General features: G+C 54.1%; 1 protein-coding gene across 5 annotated transcripts in view; it reads left to right on the forward strand.

Moving 5' to 3' along the window:
• Window positions 1-3,740: 3,740 nt before the first annotated feature.
• Window positions 3,741-27,163, forward strand: part of MEF2D (myocyte enhancer factor 2D) — a 36,960-nt gene continuing 13,537 nt past the window's right edge. The window contains exons 1-8 of one of the 5 annotated variants that reach the window (XM_054563064.1): window positions 3,741-4,077; window positions 19,874-20,065; window positions 20,685-20,888; window positions 22,863-23,000; window positions 24,045-24,255; window positions 24,462-24,518; window positions 26,203-26,393; window positions 26,857-26,877. In XM_054563064.1, the coding sequence (XP_054419039.1) occupies window positions 20,012-20,065; window positions 20,685-20,888; window positions 22,863-23,000; window positions 24,045-24,255; window positions 24,462-24,518; window positions 26,203-26,393; window positions 26,857-26,877 (876 nt within the window). In that variant the 5' untranslated portion in view covers window positions 3,741-4,077; window positions 19,874-20,011. Of the gene's footprint in view, window positions 4,078-19,303; window positions 19,525-19,873; window positions 20,066-20,684; window positions 20,889-22,862; window positions 23,001-23,055; window positions 23,191-24,044; window positions 24,256-24,461; window positions 24,519-26,202; window positions 26,394-26,856; window positions 26,878-27,163 lie in introns of those variants that run through there. The other 4 variants (XM_054563066.1, XM_054563065.1, XM_054563067.1 and 1 more) reach the window with 4 other exon arrangements.

Raw genomic sequence — 27,163 nt, forward strand, 5'->3', positions numbered from 1 at the left:
CTGATCTTTGCCCCAGCAGGCCTACCCCCCGGCACAGCTTGGGGCACAGCTCTGCCTGACTCTGCTCCCCTACCCCCTACCTCTGGCCTGTGGAACTTGTCCAGGACTCCAGACCAGAGAGCCCCATTCCTGAGCTAGGACAGTTATCAACGGACAAATAGACGTGTTCAATAAATTTTTTATAATCTTAACTTAGATGCACAGTTACACACATAAACAGAGCCTGTAACAGACATTTGCTGAGCATGTTCCATGGCCAGGCCCTGTATAGCCCTACAAACCCAAACTTGAGTTCAACTGCTACCCTGAAGGAACTCAGGATCTGGTGAAGAAGGGTACATTAGAAACCGAAAATGTCAGTACAATATGGTTTGTACGGATGGGGCAGAGATACAGAGAGTAGAGAGCACCATGCACAAGCAGAGGCACAGGCGGACACGCGAGTCTGTATGGAGGCTGTGCACACGAAGGGCCACCAGTACGGCCGCTCACAGCCCTTTCCCTCTCAGCAAGATGGACGGCAAGGGGACAGGCTGGGAACGTGGTTGGGGTCACTGAAAAACTGAAGGAGTGATCTGCACAATGAAAGAGATGAGATGGATGGAGATAGGGGGTGAAGACTCTTCACATGACTGTGGGGAAGGCAAGAGGGGTCACCAAGCAGCTGGAGAGAGACTGAAACAGCCATAATGGCTCCCCAGAGATATGAGACAATGGGCGGAAGAGAAGCAGCCCTTAGGGATGAGGAAGACCTTGCCAAATTAGGTTGAATTAGGGATGCTTGGGGAGGCATGAATCAAGGGGGCTATTGATGTCACTTTTCTGTATAGACTTATGAGGATGAGACTGTACAGAGGAGTTTACACATGCTTTGTAGGACTTTGGTGGATGTCTTTCTGGCTCCTGGGAGATTTTTGTTTTTTGGTTGGTTGTTTTTTTTTTTTTAGCAACTTTGGGCTGTGAGATGATTTTTCTCTAGGGAATACGGGTTGGCAGCCAGAGGGAGAGAAGGAAGAATGAGGTCCCAGTATCTGAGGCTGCTCAGGCATTTTCCACCTAGAGGATTGTGGGATGGGTAGTCCAGGGACTAGAAGAAAAGGATGCAGTGAGTCACTTTCAGGAAGTCTTTATTATTATCTGATTTCCAGCAACATTACTCCCTAGAATCTTTCTTAGTCCTCCATGGATATATAAATTATATATATTCTATCCCTTAGCCTCTCCTACTCTGCTCTTTAGTAAATTATCATTTCAGCATCTCCAGGTCTAGGACATCCCATCTTCCTTCATGGCTTCTCCCCCTACACGATCCCCTTCATTTATCCTTCCAGCTTCTGGCCCTTTAAAACACCTTCCCAGATGACTCACCTGCCTTCCTCATTCCTTTGTTAAGGACCCAACATTCCAAGGCAAGGAGGACTAACTGGCCAATCACAGCCTTAGCAAACCTGCCTCTGGCTTGATATTGGCTGGAGCTGTGGTTGGCGGGAGGCTCACAACGGCAGGTCTATAGGAGATTGGGGAGGGGGTTTCTGGGAATCAACCCGGGCAAGAATTTGTTCAAGTACTGCTTCTGTTTTTGAGAGAATCCTTCTAGTAGAGCTGGGGCCAGAGAGGTCTCTGGCTTGGAGAACCTCAGAACTGGAGGCTGGTGGAGAACCCAGTTCTCTAGGTCCCCTGGGGGCTTGGCTGCCCCACTTTTTTTTTTTTTTTTTTTTTGCGATCTGGGACCCAATGGTCTGAAGGCTGAGTTCCCGGGCCTGTTCCTAAGAAGCCTTTTCCAGCAGCCCTGGATCTCTCCAGTCTCAACATTCTGCTTTCCCGACATCGGAAACAGCCGGAAAATAAACACCCTGATGACTAAACGGTTTCTCCAGCAAGAGCCTGGGGAAGCACTAAAAATAGAGGCTACAAGTGAGGGGAGGTTCCCCACTTGAGGGAGGGAGAGTGCACTTTCCCATCCGGCTGCTAACATAGCCCCAGGCCTGGCACAAGACTGTTCTTCTCAGAGTCCTTGGAGACAGGGCAGATGGGCTTCTCTTGCCTACCCTTTAGGGCAAGCTAACCCTGACTGGTAAGGAAGACTGACATCTTCTGGTGCTGGGGCCCCATCTCCCAGACCTAATGGGGAACTGAGGAGCTACATTTGGGGACAAAATGGAACACTTTAAATCAGGTTTCCTGAAGGAGAAGCCAAGTGGAAGGATTGGAAACTGAGGCCAAGGAAACAGGAGCCTGCTGTCTCCTTGACTTAGGACATTTAAGACAAGCCTTCAACCTATTTGCAGAGCAATTCTACAGAGCTTGTCTCCTCTGGGGCTTGCATGCGATAATGGGTCTAAAGGGGTTTTTGCAGTCTGGCCCTTGAGTTATTGTAATGCAGCATGATACTGTTCTAACCAATCTACTTGTGTGAACTAATTTAATCTTCACGCCAAATTTATGAGTTAGGTACTATTACCACCATCTCCAATTTTACCCATGAGGATCATGAGGTACAGGGCAGTTAAATAATGTGCTTGTGTTCACAGTCCATAAATTGTGGAATAAGGCTTTGAACCAAGACAAGCTTGACTACTACAAAGTTGATGCTTCCTATCACCATGATATGCTGCCTCCCTCTGTATATGCTAGTCTTTTCAGCACTTAACCCAGAATCAAGTCTTTGTCCAGTAAATCAAAGCCAGCCAGATAGAAATCAGGGTGTATGAAGAACTGAATGCCTTTATGTTCTGCAAGGTTCTTTGAGATCAAAGCCCGATTCCATCATTTCCTCAAGCTCTGGGCAGAAAGCAGAATTTAGAGGTAACAGAGAGGCCGGAGAAGAAGTCTGACCATTATGGCATCCACACTGTTGTTTAGGGCATGTGAAGATTCACCACACCCTGGAGCAACCAGGAATTTTTTTTTTTTTTTTTTTTTAAAGAGCTACGACTGTTTCTTTAATAAGAAACTTTTGGGCGTTTCCTGAGCTGGGGAAAATTAGGGTCCCGCCCCTTTAAATTGTTCCCTTTGGCTTTAAGTGCTCTAGGGCCGCAGGCTCGGGGATTAGGTCACCCAAGAACTATGAGCTGTCGCTTTAAATTGCAGGGCGTCTGCCTAGCCAGGCCCTGGTAAGGAAGGGGGTCTGTCACAGGTAGAGGGAGCAAACGAGCTCCCTAGGTAAGCCCCAGAAGTGAATGTGTCCTTTTAAGTGAGCTTCAGCACACAGTAAGTGGGGGAGATGGACGCTTTTCATTACTTAGTGTCTACCCTTAATTTATCTATTTAGACTGCCACCTCCTTATTCTCCGGGGGCTTCGGAGGGTAAGCTGTCGGGGCAGCCTTGATGCCTATGAGAGTATGCACACAGAGCGCGGAGCCTCCCAGAAAAGGATCGTCTTAAGTGCATAGAGGCGGCAGCGCTAAGCGGCGATCCACAGAGCTCTGAGGGGACTCCAAGAGCGCGGCCCGACCCCTTTAAAGGCCTCTGGGACTCACCTCCCCACTTAGCCTTGGTCCCTCCCTCCCTCCCTCCCTCCCGGCAGGCGGAGGGATCTGCAGCTCTTGGTGTTACAGCCTAGCTTGGGCAGGCGCTGGGGTGGGGGCGACCCGGCCCGGCCCGGCCCGGCGGGCCGAGGGAGCGAGGGGCGGGGCCGCGTCCTCAGGCCCGCCCCTGCTTAGGGCCCGCCCCCCAGCTCCATGGGTTCCTCCTATTGGTCTCTCGCTTGTCCATCACCACTTGTTTTCCCACCCCTCAAGCTAGGCTGAGCAGTGCCTACGTCGGCCTTGACTCCCCGGGGCTGGAGGAGTTACCTTTGGAGCCTGAAAGGAGGAAGGAAGCAAAATATCAACACGGCCGAGGCGGCTCGGGCGCTCGGCCCCTGTCCTCCGCCTGCCCGCCGCCCGCCTGCCCGCCCCCTACACCCACGACGGGGGCCCAGGCTCCCCGGCACCGCCCAGGGCCCGCGTGGACGCCGGCCTCATTTATTATTCCCCCGCCCGGAGCTGCAGCTTCCCGGTGTTGAAGATCCCCCGGACTAGAAGCAAGGGATACCCCTTCCCCGCTGTGACACTCCCCTTCCCCCAGCAGGGCCGGTGAGTAGAGAAAAATAATGCGCCTGTCGCTTTAAGAGGCCCCCTCCCCCACCCCTCCCTGGAGTTGAGGTGGAGGGTGGTCCAGGCCGTCCCCTTGGAGGGGTGGGATGCGGTGGCCTTCTGGGCCGGGAGGAACTCGCGAAGCGGACTGTGTTTTTCCTGTGGCGTTGGTGGGAGATTACATGGGGAGACTGTGTTAGGGAATCGGCTGTGGGGGACAAGTGGAGCGGTCTGTGGGGTCGGGGTGAGGACGGGCAGTTTGGGAGTGCGCCGGACTGTTGGTGTCCGGGTGTTTCGACGGCCTCCAAGTGGTCTGGGAAGGGACGCCATCCTTAGAGGGGGCCTCTGGTGACAGCCGGGAGCGACTGACATTTTAACAGCCGGCCCCCCTCCCTCTCCCTCCTCGCGCCGCCTGTTCCCTCCTCCTTGGCCCGAAATGGTGCAGAAGGGGGCCTGGGAGGGCGGCGGGAGGGTGGGGGCGGGGGGGGAGAGCCGCAGCTGTTTGGGAAGCGGGGGAGGGAGGGGGGTTGTTGTTCAGATGACACCGGGGTGGTGGGTTGGGGTGTGTGAGTGTGTGTCCGCGGCCCGGGCTTGCCGAGCGCCTGTAGAGTTCGGACACGGAGTCACCACGGAGGTGGGCACGCCAAGATCCTTCCTTCGGATCTCCTAGCCCGCTCCTGAGACCCCTGATCTGGTTTGTCAGCGGCCAGAAGTTTGCAGCTGTGTGACATCTGAGCAAGAGTTCTCCAGTCCCTTTCTCCGCCTATGGCGGGCTGAACTGAGCCCAGACTTGAGGGTCTGGGGAGTGGGGTGGGGGCTTTTAGGGAGGGAGGGCCAAGGAAACTAAGATGCATCTAGTCTCTCTTTTCATCCCAGCAGGGCGCCATCCTATCAGGTTTAGGTCTTACAGAGATGGGGGGGGAAGGGCCTCCATTCCTCAGTGATTCAAACTGACCTCTCCGAAGCCTCCTTTGCGGTCTCTCTTATGAGAGGAGGGCTCTTAGATGTGAACAGGCTTGGAGCCACTGCTTAGGTTATCCCAGGTTTGTCCGGAGTGGGAGGCTCTCTGTAAGTCCCTTTAAGCATTGCATTGTTGATGGGTTAGGGGAGGGTACCGTGGGTGAGTCCTGTGTCTCTTAGTCTGTGCCCAGCCCCCCTTTTGAGGTTTCCTTGTAGGCTTCTATTTTGGGGGTGGGGGAGAGTTGGAGGGTGGCTCACCCCTCCCCCTTCCGCATGGCCCTTCCCCTCCCCTTTCCCCACCCCTTCTTTGGGTCTGGTAGGCAATTCAGGTGCCAGCCTTGCCGATGGGAAATTTGCCATCTGGGGCAGTGACCTTGGGCTGCCCTGGCCTGGAGATAGGAGGGGAGCACAAGATTGAGTGTTTCGAAGTTAGGGAGCTGTCCACCTCCCATTCCCCTCCAAACCCCCAAGGGTGGCCAAGGAGAACATCGAAAAGGCATATGTCAGTGTTCACAGATGTCCATCCGCCTGTGGCTGAGGGTCACACCCGTTCCAGGTCTTAGCCTGGCTGTTACAGCTCCCGTGGCCTGCCTGGGAATGAATTTCCTTCCTGTGGTTTCCCAGTGTTGGGCAGGAGGTGGGGGTGGGGTGGGATCAATGTGAGGGTGGCTGAGGACCAGTTTCTGGGAAGCTTATGTGTAGTTCTTTCTCCACTTGCCTGAGCATAGGTATTTGGACCTTTGGGTCTCAGTGATCATATTTTCATTGTCATAGTTCTTCTGCTCCCAACATAACTAGTGTGTGTGTGTTTCTGCACATATACATTTGTAAGGGTGGGGGGGTTCTCGTTTCTCTGGGGAAAAGAGAAGCTTTCGCTCATACTCCTTTAGAGACCAGAAGGGTTGAGCTTTTTATCTAAGATTAGACAGCACATCTGTGTCAAAACTTGAGTCCCACTGCCACTCTTTCAGACATAGCTTTATGGTAGGGAGAGACCATAGGAAGACACCATCCTTGTAGCCAGACCCAGTAAGAGAGCATCATAACCCTTGTGTTGGGGGACAGGCATGGGAGGCTGGACTAGAGCTTCTGTCTTCTGTACCCAATGCCTGGAACAGGGAGGTGAAAGACATGGAAGGATGGCAGGAGGTGCCCATTGTCCACTCAACTCAGTACCTGCTGCCCCTGTGCTGGAGGGGCCTGGGCTTCCCAGCTCTCCCCTCTGGGCTACTGGATCTGCTCATCAGCTGGGAGATATAATAGTCTTTTTGGCTGCTGTTATATAATCTCTCTCCAGCAGGCTTTCCTTATTTAAAAAAAAAAAGAAAGAAAGAAAGAAAGAAAAGAAAGAAAGGAAATGAAAAAATCTTCCCTGGGTCTTTCTTGAGAGGTGTGATGGGGAGAGAAGGTGAAGGATAGACTTCTAGATAGCGTCCTGGCAGACGAGTGGCAAGGAGGCTGGGGGAGGCCGCAGACCCCTGGCCCCTGAGGTGGACGGGGAAGAAGAGGCCTTGGGTTTCGATCCTCATTGATTGTTATCTAGCCCCTCCCACCCTCCCCCTCTGATCCTTCCCTGGGATGGTCTCTGCTGTGGGTGTTTCTGGCCCTCTGTTCATCCTGTCAAACCTTCCCCTTCTGCCAGCTGGGCCCCCTTCCCTCTCTGGCTGGCACTGGGTCTGGAATCTCAGTGCTTATCTTGGTGCTGGCCTGGTGTGGGTGGGCCCTGTGTCAAACACTTTGCCACCTACTTCTCTATCTTTGCGGACAACAGGGGTCAGGGACAAATCGGTGGGTCCAGCAATTTCCTAGGTTTATTTGGAGCCACTACCCCTGCTTCTCCCCTTCTTTAGTCCAGAAGGTAGTGGCCTTAGTGGAGAAGATGAGTTGGTGAGGCGGGTAATAGCAGCGTCTACCTCTTGGCCACAAGTCAGAGTTGGTGTTCACCTGGGTTCTATCAGTGAGTGGAAGGACCAGGTGTGGGCCTAGAACTCGTCATCAGGGGTTAGATTCTAGGTCTTGTGGCATTCGTGGCAGATTCTCCCTACCCCTTGGGACTATGGCTGGGACTCTCCAGACTTTCTGAGACCAACTAGTTTGAGGCAATTATCTCCCTTTTACAGGGAAGGAGGAGATGGTGGTGAGGCCGGCATAACCTCAGCATCACTGTAATCACTGGTGGCTTTTATGAGCCAGTCATGGGGTCGGAGTCCGGCCAACTGTCTGTCCCTCTGTTCCAGTTTGGTGACTTACTTGTGGGGGAAGGGGGAGGTGTAAGGTCCTAGTAGCTCTGTTCTGGAAGCTGGACACCTTGCTGTGTTGTGGTTGATATTGCCCTGTCTGTCCGTAGTTATAGCAGGCAGAATGGAGTTTCGACCTCAGGAAGAACTTGCCAATGGAGCCAGTTGTTGGAGAGACAGGTGGCTCTAACTTGGCTTCGGAAAAAAAGGGGATGTCAAAGCACTTTCTTCTTCAGTGGTTCTTGGTGGCTCTGCTGAAAGGCCTTGAACTTTGGCCTAGTGGGAATGGTGCAGTTTGGCTCCTGAAATATTTGTTTTCCCTTCTCTCCCGCTGCCTGGGGCTGAAAGCATTCTGAGGAGAGTTTGTCCTGCAGCTGTGGGATGGCTAGCCTGCGGAATAGCAGCAGGGCTGGGTGGGGGTCTGTGTAGATAGATATGTCCAGAGGCACCTGGCAGGTCCACAGCATTTAGTGGCACACAGGCATGAAGGTGTGCCGCGCTCACACGTGGTGTGTAGGCACCCACAGAGCAGCTGCTGCCCCATCAGGGATGGGGGGGCAGGGGATATTGAATGGCAAAGATGATTAAAGGATTGAAGACTGGGGATACAACGCGGGGGGAGGTGGAGGCAAGGAAGTGAAGGTCATGCAAGAACTCTGAAGAGAGAAGGGTTGACTGGAATATGAAGGATGGAGGTTGGGGTACAAATGGGCAGACCTAGAGCACAGCTTGTGAGTTGCGGAGCCCTGGCTGACTTCCATCACTGTCCCTTACCGCCCCACCCACCCCCATTTATCTCTCCGTGGCCCTGGCCTAGCCTGCTTCTGTCCCTCACGCTGGCCTTGTGTCCTTGGATAAGTTAGCCTTCCAGATGTATAGGAGTTTTGCCTAACCTTGTGATGAGAGCACCCGGGGTGTTTTGGTGGTTTGTCACTGGTCTCTGTTGCCCTTCCCATTCGTGCTGATGAGCGCTGTCCACTCTGAGGTATCAAGGTTGCATCTGAGCCCTCAGGCATTTGGGGCAGATCCCTGGCTTGGGTAATCTCCAAGGCCCTTTGCATCTGATTTTTCCTTTTCCTGAGGCTGTGGCCACAACCTTCCCTTCCGGGGAGCCCAGCCTTGCTTCTGGCCAGGCGTGGAGATGGGGAGATGCATGCTTTGACTCTGCATAGGACCGGGATAGTCTGAAAGCGGGGGAGGGGACGTTGTTCCTGCTCTCTGATCTTCTTTCCCTTCTGTTCTAGTCTGGGAGCGGAGGGACTTGTCCAGAGCTCTGGCCTGTTGCTGGCCACACCCAGGCGGGACCATATTTACTCATTTAAACTCTCTGTCCCAGGAGGCTCTGGGCTCTAGGCCTGGTCACTTACCTTGGCGTGGTGCCTCTGGCCACTGCCCTAGGAGTTTGGCAGGCCAGGGAAGCATATAGGGAACGAGCTTTTTTTTGCCCCTGGTCAGGAGAGCTTTACCCAAACTCCCCCTATTTTCCAATAAACTTTGGAGACCAAAAAACTAAAACTTTTGAGGTCCCTGGGGAGTGGAGGAAGGAAACTTCCATTTGCTGTGTGCCAAGCTCTGTACTGGGCATGGAAACATATGAAGACTTGTTTATTTTTCTCTACAATTGTTTTTTATAGTTTGGGAGACTGCATCAGAGGTTTCAATGACTTGCTCAAGCTTTCCCAGTGAGGAGGGGTTAGGGACTTTTGTCTGAGCATAAGGAAAGTGCCCTGTCCTGCAGGGGACAGTGGAACCTATGGCCCAGGGAGAACCTGAAGGAGGGGGAGGATATGGTGAAGGAAAAGGCGGGCCTGGTACGGTTCTGTGGCAAAGGGCAGAGAATTAAAATTTGGTGGCAAGTAGAGAGAAGGTGCTTTGTTTCCCTGAGAAAGTATTGTCTTCTGATGGAGTGCCATAGAAGAGAGCCCCCAAAGCAGAGATGTGAAGGGAGAAATGAGTGACACTCAGAGACCTCTCCTGGGGACCCAGTAGTACCCCTTGAGTTGCCGCATGAGATGGATGAGGAAAGAGACTAGAGCTGGAAGATTCGAGCCACCAGAGTCCTGGGCTTGTGTGAAGGCAGCCGGCACGGCGGACAGGAGCCTCTCCAGGCCCAGAGGTTCTGGGGGTCTGTGCTGCAGGATATGTGCTGTAATCCCAGGTGGAGGGAGACTCTGCCTGCTCTCAGCCCAGGTCACGCAGGGAAGCGCTGTACTCAGCAGTCAGCCCACCTCTGTCACTTATTCCTGGTGACTTTCGGCAAGTCCCTGCCCAACTCTGAGTTGGTTTTAATTTCTGTGAAAGAGATACCTCACCTGGGAAAGAAAGGAGGTTCCATGGGAAAATGTGTGGCGCTCAATGGGAAAATGCGTGGAGGGTGCTTAGAAAGTAGGTGTGTCCTTTCTTCCAGACGTCAGCTTTCATCTGGCCCAGGACTTGCTGGCTAAGGCAGCCACCCAGAAGGTGGGGTGGGGGCAGGGGGTGTCCCAGGTAGGGACTTGGTGTCTGTGTTAGGGAGGAGGGGAGCAACTGAGGAAGCCCTGAGGGGACCTCCGGGCCTGGGGCGCAGCCTGACCCTGGGATGGGCTTGGGAAGCTGAGTGCAGCCCTGCGCTCCCCAGCCCGTCGTCTCCTGGTCTCAGAACCCCTCCGCACTCTGCCCCATGAGCTTACGACATCCCTCTAGCTTCATGTTCTTGATTTCCCCACTCCCACCCCTCCAGCAAATACTTGGGGTTGAGGGTTGGGAGAACAAGAGAGAGAGAGCGCAACCCCAAACCTCAAGGGAAAACCATGGTGCGGGTGTGTAGGGGGAGTCTGTCTCTTTTTTCTTGGAGTCTTCCCACTCCAGTTGGATCAAGTAACTTGGAGGCATGGGGATGGAGCAAATGACCTTGCACCTTAAGTTTTTTCCTTTAAACCATGCATATGTTCTGTATTTGGTGAGGGACAATGGTTGGGGGTAAACCAGGAGAAATGGCTTATCTTGAAAAAATGCTTCAGGCCTTCCCACTCTCACCTCTCTTGACCTCTATCCCCTTTCCTCCAGCTCCCACAGCTGCTTTCCTCCCTGCCGACTCCCCTATGCATACCCCGAGGCAGGCCCATGGGGCCTCGGCTGACTGGGTGGGAACAGGTGTCCAGGACCGGCTGCTCCCTCTTGTCTTGCCCACCTGTCTGCCCAGTGGGTGGGAAGCTGATGGGGAGGGGAGAGGAGGAACCTCTTGGCCCCCTCACCTGCTCCCTGGATTGGGGCCTGGTTATAAAGTGTAGCAAGATTGAGAGTAGACCACAGGCAGGACTTCCCACTCAGAGGAAGGATCGCTCCAGATCACAGTAATGGCAGAGAAAGCTTGGTAGGCAGGGGTCCTTGCTGACAGAAACCAGAGGGGTCTTTGCACAGTGTCTCCATGAAAAGGTGAGGAGCTGGGTGTTGGTGAGGAGCATGAATCGAATCTGGGGGCAAGTATTTGCATAGCTGTGTGCAGGTCCCCTTCCCCCCAGCCCTGCCAGCCCAGGGCCCCCTCCATCTGGCTGGGCATCTTAGCCTCACCTGGCACCTTTCCTGAAAGCAGCAAGCTAATCCTGTAAGAGCTGCCTGGTTGGCCTTCTCAGCAGCCCATGAAGCTGCGCTGCCTGCCCTCCCCTGCCAGGGGCTTAGAGGACTGTCCTTCTGAGTCAGAAGGAGACCCAGCTGCCTCCCTGAGTGGCCCCTTTAAATCCTCTGTGGCTTCCCAGGGGCATGACTCTCTAGCAGGATTTGCTTTCCCTGATTGGATTGGCCTCTTTCTGGCCCCCGTCTGTAATTGTAGGTGGGCATATCACACTCTGATCCTCCACCTTTCCTTTCATCAGGATTGGTGCTGTCCAGTCTGAGGGCCCAGGTCGCAGGCCCCCTCCCCGCCCGCCTTGCTCACAACTGTCCCAGCAGTCAGGGCCTGACTCCCTTCATCTGCTTCAGCCAGAGGAGCCTTGCCCTTGTTCTGTGGGTGGAAAGAAAGGATCTCGCTGCTTTAAACAAGGGGACAAAGCACTGCCCTGGAAGAGAGTACTTCTCTGAGACTGTCTACTGTCTGCTTTTCGCCACGTTTTCCTATTCAGCCCGGTTTTCCTTTGGCCAGTTAAACCCACCCTCCTTTCCATGGGAAGTCCCTCCTCCGATCTAACCATCAGCCCACCCGCTACAATGGCAGGTAGCCCAGATTTGGCACTGGTATCATGATGCTCACCCCAACGGCTCTCAGGCTGACCCGCCCCCAAGGCCCCAGCTGCCACTTTCACTTCTGTCTCCTGAGACCCCAGGGGGAAGTTGGGTGGGGAGGTGGAAGGTGACACACTAACCGTCCCAACCGCCCCCACCTCTCCTTAGCTGAGGCTTGAGATGGCCTGGGTCCTGTCTGCCACTCTCATATAGGTGACTGAAATGGGCTTAGGTTGCAGTGCAAGGATTGGCTACAGTGAGAGGGATGGTGGTTAGATAGCAGGAAGGACCTCCCAGGATTGGAGACCACTGCTGGGCTTGATTGTTTTAGAGGGTGTGGCTGAAAGTGTAATACTGTTACTGGACAAGCAGAGGTCAGTTTGACCTCTTCCAGTTCCCGTTGGTTAGAGTGTAACGCCAGTACCTCCATGCCCTCCGGTGTTACTAGCTGTCCCTGCTTGATTGGGTGGCTTCTAACAAAGCAAATTTGAGCCCCGGAGACTATTTGGAGGCCAAAGACTCCAGCCGGGGAAGTCCTCTCTGTAGTCTTGCATCTCTCTTGCTTGCTGTGGTAAGCCATTGCCTCTTGTATGGCATTCTTAGGAGTGGATTGTAAAAATGGAGATGGAGGTAGAAGTTTACCACCCACCTCATCCTCCTGTTGCCCAGCCTCTGCACCAAGGAGGGACATGGAGTTTTTCTACTGGGAAGCCACAAGGCAGTTGTGGAGTCAGCACCCTTCACCCTGTGAATCTTATTAAATTCCTCATAACTACACCTCCCCCAGTCCCTGTCTCTATCTGGACAGAGACCTGGACAAGACTAGAGGACCCAGTTGGCTGAGAACTGTAGACAGTACAGGGAAGGGGGGGTTATTGATCATTGATGAATGCTTTTGGGAGGAGAAGGATGGGACTGGAGGCCTGAAGTACTAAGAACGCCACTTGGGGTTCCTAAGTGCCTTAGGGATGCTGGGTGGCCCAGCTCCTGAAATGAAAAGTTGAGCCTGATGGAATAAGGTCAGAGACACTATGCAAATCCCCATGCAAATAAGAGATAGTGAGTCATTACTGATTGGCCTGCTGGGGTGGAGCTTGAAGCAGGGCTCAGGCTTGGGTTCCAGAACTGGCCCCACTAATAACCATGACAGTGGCCTCGGGCCAGCCACTATTCGGTAACCAGAAGCAGGAACCAAGCCCTGGTCTGATAGGCTTTCCAGGTGCGTGAGGGGATGGGGATGACTGAAGCTGCCCCCAGGGCCTTTTGTGCCCCACCTGGCGCCTGACCTAGTTGGCCACAAGCCTCTGTCAACCCTTAGCCATCTATTGTGGGGGTGCCTGTTCAGAAAGCACCTCCCTCTTCAAAGATGCCTCCCTACTTTCTTCTGGCCTCCACATTGCCTTCCCCTCTTAAACTGGAGGACAGTGGACACAGCCAGGTCATCTCTGCTGTTACCTCTCCTTGAAATCACACAGCCCTGACCTTTTTTTCCTTTTGGGCCTCTCTGAGGAGCACAGGAACTGAATGTTCAGGCTGGAAGGGCACTCGAGTACCTAGTCCACTCTACCCATCCGTTACTGGCCAGTGGGTGAAACCTGGAGGGAGCAGTGACTTAATTCAGGGTCACACGGTGACTTAGGGCGAAAGCAGGGACTAGAATTAGGTCTCCAGAATCCCTGCCCAGACCCCCCATATTTCCCTGGGATGCTACGCACCCATTTTCTATTAGGAGTCAATCTCCTGTTGCTCCCAAATTCTTCCTGAGGTCAGGCTGGGTGGCTCCAAGAACTTGCGGGGGTTTGGGGAGGTTCCTAGGAATCGGCTCAGAGGCTACCAGAGGAAGAAGGCCAGAGCTGCAGTGGGAGGTGCTGGAGCCTGGGAGGGCGGACTGGCTGCTGCCTCTGCAGGGAGACAGAACAGCCTCACAGCTGCTACAGGAAGGATGAGAGCTAGACTACAGGAAGGACAAGCTGGGGTGGGGAAGAAGTGGAGGAGACTCAGGAGACAGACCCTCATTGGGGAAGCATCTCCTGGGCAGAGAACAGGATGACCCCATCCCAGGAGATGTGCCAAGGAGAACAGGGTGGGAAGCCTAGGGTGGGGCAAGAGTTGTCCAGCGGAAGCTGGAGGGAGGGCTTTCAGCTTTGCTCCCACACCGGGCGCTCTTCTTGGCAAGTCAGTTCCTGTCCCTTAAGCTGAGGCTGTAATGCCCTGCCTCCACTTGCATTCCTAGGGTGCCTGGGACCTGAGACCACCCCTGCCGCAGGTCCAGCTTTCCTGGGCTGGTCCTTCCCCCTTCCCCCTAAGCCCGCAGCCGGCCCCCAGGTCCCTTGTGGGTGAGTTAAAATTAGCTCAGTGCCCAGGCTAAAAATAGCCCCTGCCCAACCCTGAGGCTGCTGGGCTGGGGGAGGGGAGTCCCTGAGGGAGGGGAAAATAGTGGGAACCAGGGGTTTGGGTAAGAGCCTGCCAAACAGAACTTTGAAGGGAGGAGGATGGGGGTGGGTCCCACCTGTGCCTTTGAGAGCAGACCAAAGGACTCTGGGGTGAAAGGGAGGAGACTGTCACATGGGGAGGGATGGGGGAGACTGAGAATGGAGCCACTGAGTAGTGGGTGGGGAACAGGCTGGGGGCGATAAGAATTGGGTGGGGCAGGGGGCATTGCCTTTGCTCAGACCTGGGAGACTAATGCCCCCACTTCGGGACCAGTACAACGTTTGTGAAGGAAGGGCTCCCAGTCCAGGGCCCCATCTCCTCGTGTTTGGGGGCCATCACTGGGTTCACCTCCGCCCCCCCCCCCCCCCCCCCCCCATCTCCCAGAGCTCCTCATCGTATGCCTCCGGTTGCAGGGAAGCGGTCCCAGGGCTGTGGTTCAGAGAGTGACTGGGCTGGGGTGGGAATGAAGGCAGTACCCAGGGGACTGAGAGTGCCCTTGGGCCTTGTGCTTACCTCTGCCCACTCTCAGGACCTGCTTGCATTCAAGGCTGGGCACAATCTAGAGCCTCAAGGGCTGAAATGATCCTTTTAGCAGCAGGACAGGAGGCGGGGCGCACGGGGGGGAGGGGACGATGACTGGGCCTAGTGCAGGCCCCCAAGTGCCCCCTTGCCTCTCCCTGCCCTCACCCAAGGGGGACCTGCCCTTCTCTTGTCTGTCTCTTGGGCAGACTGCAAGTTTTCAGAGCAGGGATGGTGTCCTGTTGAGTTATGCCCACGCGCCAGGCCTGGCATCAGGGTCCTGTCTCTGTTCTCCACCCACTTATTTCTGTACCTTCCCCTCTGTCTGCTCCCGCCTCCCCCTCTCCTCCATCCCTCTCCTTGTGTGCCTCTGCACCATATTCAGCCTTCTTTTTGGCCTCTCTACCTCTTTTCTTTCTCCTTTCCTACGTCTGTGTGTCTGTCCCCCTCTGTGTCTGCCTCACCCACACCTCCTCTCTCATTAGTGAGCAGGCTGCTTGAGGCCGCCTGACTGTGGGGGTGACAGGTGGATTGGATTGTCACCCCCTCCCCCAGCTCCTGCTGCTTATTTCATGCCCTGCAGCCCAGCCACAGGGAAGGGGCGGGAGGAGGGATGACAGCTGTCTCCAGCGCCTCCTACCTTCCCCTCCAGTCCACAGCCTGCCGCCTGCCTGCCCGGAGCAGCCTGGGAGGGAGGGATAAAAGGTTCACTTAATGAGAGCTGCCTTTCTCACCATGTGGAAGAGCAGGGAGCAGGGTTGAAGCCATTGCTCTGTGATGGGGGCTGCTTATTCAGCCTCTCTGGGCATCTGCCCTGTTTGACCTGCACTGGTGTGGCAGTTCTGAAAGCGGTGCCTTGCAGTTCCTCTGAGTCTGTGGAACAGAGGACAGATATGGGTGGAAAGGTATGGGGAAGGAGAGGCAGGTACTCCCCTGACACTAGCCATTGGAAGGCACTTCTGTGGCTCCCCAGGAAGGGCAGCGCTGCTGCAACTGTGCTCCGGGAGACAGCCCTGACCGCTCCCCACCCCCGCTGGCCCCAGGCCACTCTTACACAGGAACTGAGATAGTATCATTCTGAAACCCCAAGAATGGTTTGAATATTGCTCAGGTACCAGGAGGTGTTACATTGGGGGAGGCTGAGGCCTGCTACTTCTTCCAGGCCCCCTTCAAACCAAGACCCCTTTTAGGGTACATTTCGCATATTATCTGCACCTCATGTGCATGTTAATATAACTCACGTGTTCCTACTGGGTCTTATAGCACAGCTTGGAAGAAAGGCTGTCCATGGGATCCTTCTGGATCTCCCCTGGCTCTGGTCCTCACAGCCCCTCCTCCTTGTCCAAATGTTGTCACATGAGCCTCCCACCCTTCATCCTCTCTGCTCTCCATTTGCAAAGACTTCTCTGCAGCCCAGCTGCAATCTTCCCTCCCGCTTTGCTCCTTCTGTCTCCATGAGGAAGGCCCTACCTCTCCCTGCCCCACTCCCCACCCCCAGGAGAGGAGCTGCTCTATCCTGTCCTGCCAGCACTGCCCCAGGGGGTGAATCAGAAGCAGTCCGAAACTTCCAGGGGGTACTTTTGGTGACACAGATGCTGCCAGCTGAAGGGGTCATAGCTGTGGCCTGAGGTCAGGATTGGGCAGGCCCTGGGGCCATCAGAGCATGAAGGCCATCCTGGCTAACACCCTGCCCCTCCCCCATCTCCATGGCAGCCCTGAGCCCTCCCAAGCCTTGTATTCCAGGAGAAGTAGCCAAAAGCCAGTTTATCTGGGAGGGCTTCCTAGAGGAGGAGCAGGTGGGAAAGAAGAGGAACGGGCCCAGAGCAGACGAGGGAGAAAAGGCTCACATCTGGAGAACAGATGCCAAGGCCTCTGGCTCCTGGCAATTGGTTAGGTAATTAGGCAGAGGGCTAATAAAGAAGGTCCAGGTGTTCATTAAAATCTCCCTAATTGTGTAGGAGGAAATCTTGGACAGGACAGACCTCCGTACCTTGGATAGGGTCAGTTTAGGATCCTTTGTGCCCGCCCATCCAGGCCCCAGCCGCCCATCCAGGCCCCAGCCGCCCCTTCTTCCAAAGTCAGAGGTGAGTTCATGCTCTTGCCCCAGGGCTTTCTAAGACCGCAATAATGTAGAATGGGGAGCAGAGAGGAAAGAGATTGGTATAACCTGGGCCTGCTTTGTAGGAGAGCTCCTGGTTAGATAGGAGGAAGGGCTGCCTAAGGCAGGGGCATCTCCTCCTCTGGCAGTATTGGCATAAAGATAGGAGGGTAATGGAGAAGGGGCCATGAGGACATGGAATTATAAAAAGTCCTTTGGGCTACCTTGGCAGGGACTGGGGATAGATGATGCCCTGACTTCCCTCTTAGAGGATGTTGGATGGGCCTCTCTGGCTTCCCTGTCTTTTCAGCCCTGATCCCTCTCACATCCCAGCTCCCCCAGCATGAGGCGGGGGTGGGGGGGGCGGTGTAGGAGATCAGCCAGGGAGCTGGTTGCCAGGCGACAGTTGCCTAAGCAACCCCATCCTCTCCATCTCCATGTGCTTAGGGCTGCTCCTTAGAAGACTTCAGAGTCTCACCCTCTGTTCCAGCCATCCCAAGGGTGGAGAAGGTTGAAGGCAGAGGTGGTTGGAAGGTAGATGGTTTCCAGCTGGTCAAGCTTCAGGCTCAGCTGGCAGAGGAAGTGTTCTGTTTCCACACAGGATGGAGAGAGGAGTTGGTCCTGCAGCAGGACTGACTGAAGGACCACAAGAAGGCCTTCTCACAGGGTCATGAAGATAAGTCCTTTCCTCCTCTTAACAGATATTTCCTGAGCTTCTCCTTTCAGGGGCCAGAGTGGTGAAAAAGACCGATGTGGTTCCTGCCCTCACGAAGCTTTAGTCTCATAGGGGAGCCAGGCATTAAATAGAAGCTCAGAATTATAATGATTTACAGTCATGATAAGTGCTAGAAAGAAAAGAACAAGATACCATGAGAGTAAATAATTGGAGGAACCAAAGGAGTGAGGTTGGCTTGCAGGAATGACTTTTCTGAGGGTCATGAGAGCTAAGAGATGGTTTTCTTCTGACTTGGAGTAAGACGTTATTGGCCATAAGTTGATAGAGGTCACATCTCATCAAGAATTTGCTTATGAACAAAGGATTGTGAGAAGGAGATGGTAAAATGGGAGAGGGAGGGCAGTTAGATGCTGTGAGCTAGGAGTGCTGTGTTGACTGCACTTACCAGTCTGGATTGCAGTCTCCAAGGCAGGCCAGAGAATCCTGTTTAAAAAGCCCTCTTCTTAGCCTCACCCCCGACCCTTGGTGTGCCCTCCCCACCTCTCCAGCAAAACTCTAGAAAATGCAGCCTATGGATTGCACCAGGTGGCAAGGGAACTGAAATCCTTTTGCTGGAGCCTTTGTAGTGGGAGTTCGGCAGAATTGGGTTTACAGGCAAGAAACACACAGGATGGAGCGGTTCTGGGCCGAGGTGTCTGCTGGGCTACTCAGGGTTGGCGGGGCTTGGGTTGGTGTTGTCTTAGGGCCTTTGTGAGGGCAGACAACAGAAGGCTCAGGCCTCATGGAGCAGGCTGAGAACAAGGAAAAGGGAACATTCGTGTCTGGGGGGAGAGAGGGGCAGAGGGTCCTTCCAGGAGTGGGAAGGGAGTTGCATGGCTTTCTGAAGATACCTAGACAGAGTAGAAGCTCTTGTTCCAGCTGGGCTAGGGAAGGCCTGAGGGATAGTCCAGGTAATGGGAAAGAGTGGAGAGGGGTAGTCCTGGCTCCTCCCAAGTCCACAGATTCCCTGCCTTCCCTTCCGCCATGCCAAGATGCCAAGGGTGATCTTCAGCACCTATTGTGGAACCTTGGGTGCCACTGTTGAATGGAGCTGGAAAAGCTCAGCCATTGGAAATGGGGGCTGAGGAGGGGGCTCCGAATTACAGATGTCTGTCATTAAACACCACAGTGACACCTCTGCCCGTCTCCCTCGACTTTGCAGTGGGATCTCCGGCAGGGGCTCTGTGGAAGGGGGAACTCTGGAGGGAAGGGCTGGACTTTTGTGGTCTGGGCTCCTCTCAGGAACCAGTCAGAAAAGCTTTAGAAAACATGAGCCCCATTCTCACCACCAGCTCCAACATCTCCCGGAAGGCTCCACCTCTGGTGCAAAGACTTCTGGAATCTAAGAGCTGGGGAGACCCTGGGATTATCTTATGGGGCTCACCCAGCCTATTTGGGCACTACCCACGCCTGAAAGCATGCCCCTTTTCTGGCTCAGGCTGGGCTCTCACCCCTGCCCCCTCCCATCCCAAGGTGCCTCCAGAGTTATACAGTACAGAGCCTTTCTGGCCCTGGAGTTGAAGCTCTTCAGCCAGTGGGCCATGACTGGTTTATCGGTACGCTGAGACACAGATCCTTGCCTGAGGCGTGCATTCTCTGGCGTCCAGCAGTCTCCTTTTGCGTCCTCCAGTAGGCTTGTATTTTCTCTTTGTGCTTCACAGTGAACAGGGTTGGGAAGCACTATTCAGAGTGAGCTTGGGTTCTGGACTTAGCCCATTCATTATTGCAGGAATCAGCACTATGGCCCATGCCTGTTCTAATAAATCTAGATTTATTAGATCAGAGCCACACTCATTGATGTGTTGTCTACAGCTGCGTTCATGCCACAATGGCAGTTGAGTAGTTACAACTACGGCCTGCAAAGCCTGAAACATTTTTTATTTGGCCCTTCACAGAAAAAAATTGCCAGCCTCTGGTCTAGAAAGGTGATTGATTGATTGATTGATTGATTGATAGATTGATAGCAGGATCCTTCAAAAAAGAATTGTAGGCTGAGGCCCACTGAAGGAAATAGACTGGTGTGGAAGCGCCCTGGTTGAAGAGGTAGGGGGTCTGTAGCCCCAATCCGACTCCAGGTTGCCAGGCACCAGGACTTAATGAACCAGGTGTGAGGACCCCTGCTCCAGACCTGCTCTAATATGTTCTTGATACAGGAATGCAGAAACACTCCCATCGTGGCGCCAGGTGCCCTGTGCCAGCAGTTTGTGGACTTGGCGGGTGTTTACTCAACACATTCTCTGCACCATGCTGCAGCACAAGAACCACAGTCTAGGCCAGAGGGCCAGCTGGTGAGCTCAGGTGTCTCTGCTCCAGAAGAAAGTGTGTGGGGTGTTCTCGAAGACCCAGGCCCTTAGAAGCTGGGGAGCTCTGTGTACCCTGTCTGACCTGGAACGTGAGGGCAGCAGTGATGGTGTGGAAAGGGTCTGTACCAGAGTCCTGGGCTCTCGAGTGTGAGGTCCAGCTTGTACCTGGCTGTGGCATGCCATCCCCTCGGTTGCCACCATGTCCTCATTTTCAGGATGGGGTTCAGACGCTGACAGCCTCTCCCAGAGGTGCTCTGGGCTTGGCCTGTGTGCCCAAGGAGCGGGGCTGAGGGCTGCCAGGGCTAACAGTCCTCTCATGACCCTATTCCCACAGGAGGCTGTGCAGAAAGTGTCCTGCAGACCATGAACTGAGCACTGGTCCCAGACCGTTCATGAACACAGTGTGAGGCGTGCTGAGACCCACCATCCAGCGATCCCCTCCCCTCCCTAGCACTGAGGATCCCCAGAGAAGATGGGGAGGAAAAAGATTCAGATCCAGCGAATCACCGATGAGCGGAACCGACAGGTGAGGAGGTCCTGGAGCCACACAGTGTGGATGAGGGCAGGGAGCTGGCCTCTGCCTCCATTTCTCGCAGCCACCCCAACAGGACTTCCTGGAGGAATTGTACTCTGGAGGTTATTATGGAAGGGGAAGGGCTGAGTTGGGAAAAGAGGAGCCCCACTTCCTTGCAACTCTTAGAACCCTGTGTCTCAGAACTCCTGCTGCTGCAACCAGGTAGACCTGTGCGCCCTACCCAGGAGCTATATGCAAGTCTCGGGCCACACCCAGGCACACCCCCTTTCCCAAGATGAATCCTTTCCTCTTCCTACCCCGGTGGAAGAGCCAGGAACTCCTTCTGTTCTCCTTCCCTGACCTCGCTATAGTCCCCAAAATAGAGAAGTGGAGGTCCTTTCATCTGAATCCTCTGCCTCCAGTGAGTTGGCTGTGGGCTATGTCATGGCCCGTGTGTTGGCAGAGGGGTGCTGGCCTGTTTCTTCCCCAGGCCAGGGGCGCCTGAGAAAAGAGCTATGTCATCCTGAGATGGTGGCTTTCAAGAAGGGGCTGTTTCCAGCTGCCTGTAGGTGGGGACTCCTAGGCAGGCCTTCACTGAGCCAGATCTGGCTGCCCACCCACCCACTTGCAGGTGACATTCACTAAGCGGAAGTTCGGGCTCATGAAGAAGGCGTATGAGCTAAGCGTGCTGTGTGACTGTGAGATCGCGCTCATCATCTTCAACCACTCCAACAAGCTGTTCCAGTACGCCAGCACCGACATGGACAAGGTGCTCCTCAAGTACACAGAGTACAACGAGCCGCACGAGAGCCGCACCAATGCTGACATCATCGAGGTGGGCCCACGCTCGCGGACCTCACCCTCCCTGCCTGCCGCCGAACATCATGTGCCTGTGCAGCACACGCATGCACGCATGGGCCTGCCCGTACATGTGCTTGTGTACACCTTCCCTCATAGCTCCTCACCTGTGTGCACAAACTAGAAACTCACATCCTCTCACACAAATCTGGGCCGAGGAGGAAGGAGGGTCAGTGAGTGGATGTCAGGTATGGCTGCTCACCCAGCCTTCTCCCACTGCGGCCCTCTTGCAGAGTCTTTCTTCATGTCTGTTGTGGACGACACGGCCTCTCTTTTCTGTCTTTTCTCAAACTCTCTGTCTTTTCTCCCTTCTCCAGCTTTTGGTCTGCTACTGCATCTGACTCTTCCTTTTTTTTTTTCCCCCCTCTTTGTTTTTCTCTCTCCTGCTGTCTCAGTCCCTTTTTGGGCTCCCATGGCCCTATGTTCTGTTTCAAAAAGAGTTGCCATTGTGAACTGCCAAGGGACACGGGCTTTGGGGTCTAGCTCTGGCCTTTACTGGCCACATGGCCTTCTGGGTTAGCCTTTCCGAGCCTTGGTGCTCACCCACCTCCACGAAATGGGGCCAGTGCTTGCTCTGAAGGGTTTGTGGGAAATGAGATGGTCCGGTTCTTGCTCCTCACACTGAAGTATGCGTGCACTGGGCATGTGGACTTGTGCCGATGGAGAGGGATGTGTGCAAAGGCACAGGCCTGCCTTCCTGGAGTAAGACTTCAACTCAAAGACTTGGAGGAAATTCCCTTATTTTATATTAGAGAAAACATATTAAAAAATATAACCAGCAACACTGAAAGAAAAAACAGACAAGAACGAGAGGGAAGGAAGGAGAAGGGAAATGGGTGAAAGAGGGGAAGGGTCAAATCAAGGAATATGTATAAAGGACCCATGGACAAAGCCCAAGTGGGGAAGGATCGAGGGTGGGAGGTGGGGGGGCGGGCAGGGGAAAGTGGTGGCGGGAAAATGGAGACAAATTTATTTGAACAATAAACAAAAGAAGAAAAAACATTTAATCAAGACTAGAATGTAAAATTTGCATTCATTTTAAAGACAAAACAAGTATCTATGAAGGTGTTTTGAACATTGAGAGGGCAGCTTTAGGATCTACTTCAGATCCACTGGTGTGTCCCTACTTTGGCCACATGTGAGAAGCTCTGACATTGAGCAAGGACAGCATATGGGATGGTACATTGTAGGAACCTAATAAATGCTAGTTACCCTGTGTGCCTTTCTCCCTCTTGTCTCTCTTTCTCTCTGGCTCATCTCTATTTTTCTCTCCCACATCTTCTAAGCAGGACCCAGGGATTCAGCTGGGCAAAGCCAGCCCTAACTATCTTTCCCTGGGGAATGCTCCGTGCCTCTACCTGGGGCTGGTCATGGGTGGTAAGGCAGGGGCTGGCCAGGGCACCACCATCCCTCCCAACCCGCAGAGCCCTCCTCACCTATCACCTTGGAAACACATGTCTCTCTGCCCAGTGTATATTCCCTGGGCTATGCCCACCTTTTTTCATGTGATTTCTGCATTCTTTTTTTTGAAGATATTTATGTATTTATTTTTAGAGAGAGGGGAAGGGAGGGAGAAAGGGAGGAGAAACATCAATGTGTGGTTGCCTCTCAGGCGCACCCCGCCCCTTAACCTGGTCCGAAACCCTGGCATGTGCCCTGACTGGGAATTGAACTGGCGACCTTTTGCTTTGCATTCCAGCACTGGATCCACTGAGCCACACCAGCCAGGGCTGATCCCTGCATTCTGATGTCTCCCCCCACACTGCCCACATCTTCACACAATGCCCCAGGAGGGGGAGGTGGCACCAAGGGAGGGGGCTGGGGAAATGCTGGGACCCCTGAGGATGGAGGTTGGGGAAGTTAATATGCCTTTGGAAGGGCTGAAAGAACACTGGAGCGATGGGCGTGGGGGGGACCCTCACCTCTGCTGACAGTAGTGGTGTGGTTGCAGACCCTGAGGAAGAAGGGCTTCAACGGCTGCGACAGCCCAGAGCCCGACGGGGAGGACTCGCTGGAACAGAGCCCCCTGCTGGAGGACAAGTACCGGCGCGCCAGTGAGGAGCTCGACGGGCTCTTCCGGCGCTATGGGGTGAGCCCCACTCACTCTCTCTCTGTTGGCCCCCCTTCCGGCTCCTTCCCCCCAGGCGCTGCACAAGAAGCACAGGGAATGTGAAAGCCCTGAGGTGGACGAGGTGTTTGCCCTGACCCCCCAGACGGAGGAGAAATATAAAAAGATAGACGAGGAGTTTGATAAAATGATGCAGAGTTATAGACTGGCCGTGAGTAGTAGCACGGAGGAGAGCCTCCTTGTGGTGCATGGTGTGGCTTCGCGCCCTGGCCCGGCCCTCTGCTGCCTCTGATGGATGTTCTGCTCTGAGCCATGCTGGGGCTATTGGTGACTCGTGAGCAACCTCTGACCTTGGTTGCGATAAACCTGTGACCCTTGCTAAGACTCACTTGGATGGAGCATAAGCCAGGGGAGGCCTGGAGTGTCCCCCTCACCAGCAAGAAATGTATGGGTGACATGAGATCCTCAGATGACAGGAATGTAGAGAATGTGCTCTTGTCTGGATGTTTCTCGGGGATAGACCCCCTTGGGCCTCTCTGACACTCCCAGGCTCAGGTGCTTAGTAGCATTGTTTAGGGGAGGCAGAGACTGCTAAAGGCAAAGGCGGTGAGGTGGAGTGAACACCCTCTGCAGCAGACCGTATGGATGAGAGAGTACAAGAGAAATAATGCCCTGGCCCATGGCACAGGCCTGTTAACAGCTGTGTGTGTGAGTTTGAATCTGTACCCAGGGCCTCTAACCTGCTCCCTGTGTGTCCTGCCTGGCTGAGAACTAACCTACCTCTACTAGGGGGCGTTCCAGGTGTCCCTGGTCCTGTCTGTAGTGAGCAGAACCTTGTTCTCATTCTCTGGGCCAGCGCTGGATCCCAAAGCATTCCCACCAGCATACCTCCTTGGTGGGAGTGGCAGGCAGGACTCCAAAAGGGCCCAGGGCAGAGAGATCGAGCTGCTGGCCCTAGGACACATTGCCCAACACTAGAAGAACCCTCGCCTGCCTTCTCAGGCATAGTGGGTCTAGGGTAAGAGGTCACCTTGGCCTGACCCAGCCTTTCCATTTTCTGTCTAGTCAGCTGTCCCGGCCCCCAACTTTGCCATGCCTGTGACAGTGCCCGTGTCCAATCAGAGCTCACTGCAGTTCAGCAATCCCAGCGGCTCCCTGGTCACCCCTTCCCTGGTGACGTCATCCCTCACGGACCCACGGCTCCTGTCCCCCCAGCAGCCAGCACTACAGAGGAACAGTGTGTCTCCTGGCCTGCCCCAGCGCCCAGCCAGTGCAGGTGAGTGGGCGGTAGGCGGTAGGTGAGGTGGAAATGAGGCGTGATGGGGACTTGGGATTCCATTTTCAATAATTTCCCTTCATCTGCATAGCATTCTCCCATTTCTGTGGTTCCTGAGGAAAGGAACTCCTCTTTCTGTTTCGTCCCTAAGACTCACTCTGGAGGGGGTGTCTTGTCAGCTCATCATGGGTCTGTTTGTCCTTCAGGGGCCATGCTGGGGGGCGACCTCAGCAGTGCTAACGGAGCCTGCCCCAGCCCTGTCGGTGAGTGCGGCTGCCCTTGCCTGGGGGTGGGGGGAGGTCTGCCTGCGCAGAGGCCTCGGGGGTCCAGAGACCAGGAAGGACCTAGATTACAGGAGAGGAAGATCCCAAGGCCTGAATTGGAGATCTTGTCTGAGGATTTCTAAGCCCCAGGAATTTTTTGTCTGTAGCAATGATTGATGTGGAGTTGTAGGCTCAGGGAATTCTGGACAAACCATAAGAATGGACCAACATTTCTAGTTGGAGGTGAAGATCCAAGTTTTTCCAGTTTGAGTTGGGGGCGATCTGGTTGGGATTTGGAGGATCTGGCATTGCCGACGAACAGCAGGCACAGACTCACACACACTTAAACACACACACAGACATTCTTACTCGTGGAAATATCCAGACATTAGATGTACATTTGTCTGTACACATCTATAAGCCCCAGAAGAAGGCTGCTCCCTAGCAAACTCCCAAACCCGGCAGCTGACCGTCCCTCTTGCCTTGTGCTGGTGACTGTGACTTCGAATGTCACCATTGACGTCACCCTGGCATTCCTGCCATTCCCAGAGTGATCTGAGAATTGGGATGGAGGCAGCCACACAAGTACAGGACAACAGTGTGCTCTCAGGCGACAGAACAAGGTGACACCTCTGATTGTAAGCACCCCCGCATCTTGGGGCTTTAGAATCCCAGGCTTATCACCAGGCACCGTATAGTAGCTCTTTGGCAGTAATTGTGTACGGGTTCAGGAAATGGGGGAAAAGGATGAATACCCTCCCTCTCCAAGGAGAGGGCCAGAAAAATGCCTGCAGACCTTCAGGAAGCAGCGATGCTTGTGGGCCCTCAAGCCTGGCATGTGGAGGGCGGTGAGGGCCCCAGCTTGGCTTTCATCCAGCTGTGTAGCCATGGAGAAGTCATTAACACCTCAGCCATCCAAGCCTCAAGTTTCCTCTTCTGTAAATAGGGCTAATGATATGTGTCCCATCCGTCTTAAGGGTTACTGTGAGGACTAAGTGAGATAATAGGCATGTGAAAGCCCCACATAGATTGTGGAGTATGGAGCAAATGTAAGGATAGTTATTGTGCTTGTTATTACCAGTCTAATTACGGTGATGGCTGGGCTATCAGTCCCGCAGTGTCAGGAACAGCAGTGAATGACTCATCTTCCCCAGAGCTGTGGGCATCTTGTCATGTGCTCATCCAAATCACTGCGTCCCCAGCTTATTGTGAAGGGAGCAGCCTGAGTGGTAGAGTGGCCCTGGTGAGCAGGATCCTCACTGAGGCCTACATTCCAGCCTGGCACCCCCTTTCCAGCCTGGGTCATTGTGGGCCCAGTCAGGGGCCAGTAGTGGGATCAGAAGGTGCTGAACTTCCTGCCCGTGGAGACCAAAGAGAGAAGAGGTGGAGAAGATTTGGCTACAGGAGAACTTCTTGGCCATGGTGGTTTCCGTTTCCAGTTCTTCCTTGCCAACCTCAGAGCTCCTACCACCCAGCCCCATCATGCATAGCTTGAAGTCAGGAAGATGAACCCAATGACTTGACAGTTAGGGGTTTTAGGGGAAAATCAGAGAGCTCAGTACCTACTCAAAGCCTGAGTGTGGCTTTGATGGGCTGGGTGACAGGAATATTGGCATGTAGGCAGTTAACAGGGCTGAGGGGTGGGCCCATGTTTGTCCTTCTAAGCTCATCTCCTTTTCTCTAGGGAATGGCTACGTCAGTGCTCGGGCTTCTCCTGGCCTCCTCCCTGTGGCCAATGGCAACAGCTTAAACAAGGTCATCCCTGCCAAGTCTCCACCTCCACCTACCCACAGCACCCAGCTTGGAGCCCCCAGCCGCAAGCCCGACCTCAGGGTCATCACTTCCCAGGGAGGAAAGGGGTTAATGCACCACTTGGTGAGTGGGGTCTGGGTGGAGTGAGAGGCTGGGGAATGGGAGAGTGGAGGGAGGAAAGAGCTGACCTCCAGCAGGGAGATGAAGGGTAATCATGGCAGCATGGCTGGGAAGAAACCCCAGAGGGCTTTACGAAAGGTTGGAACACAGGAGTACCAGCTTCAAAGGAAGTAAAAGGGAAGAGGAGGTGGGAGAGAATGTTCTGTGACAGGAAGGAGAATAGGAAAGATCTGCCATTACAACAGAGGAATGGGAGTTAGATGGTGAGGATTTCCTACCTGGTGGACTTCAGGAGGTAGCATCTTCTGGAAATCCATCAGGACAGTGAAAAGCTCTGTGCTTCTTGGCTGCAGAGCCATCCTGCTCCCATGCAGAGAGATGGATGGGATGGCTCTGGGGACAGAGGTATGAGGGGAAGGTGGAGGCAAGAGACTGAACCATCCCTTGGTTTTATTTCTGCTCCCAGACTGAGGACCATTTAGATCTGGTGAGTGAGACTGTGAGATGTTTGCTGTGGCTTTGAATTTGGGATCATCTCATTGCTCTGTGGCCCACAGCATGGAGGATGTGTGTGCCCTTGTCCTTTGGCCTGTGTGTGTAGCATATTGTTTATTTTGTTACTTGCCAGAAGCTATGCTTAGTGCCAAGTGGGATACAGAAGTGAATGGGGTATGGGTGAGGGGTCAGACACGCATGTGTTTGTACTTGTGCAATATGGATGTCTTATTGTGATACTGCATTCATGCAAGCACACCTTCGTCTGTGTGTTGTGC

The sequence above is a fragment of the Pteronotus mesoamericanus genome, unplaced genomic scaffold (genome assembly GCF_021234165.1).
Source record: "Pteronotus mesoamericanus isolate MK-2021 breed Mesoamerican mustached bat unplaced genomic scaffold, CSHL_Meso_final scaffold_705, whole genome shotgun sequence".
NCBI lineage: Eukaryota > Metazoa > Chordata > Mammalia > Chiroptera > Mormoopidae > Pteronotus > Pteronotus mesoamericanus.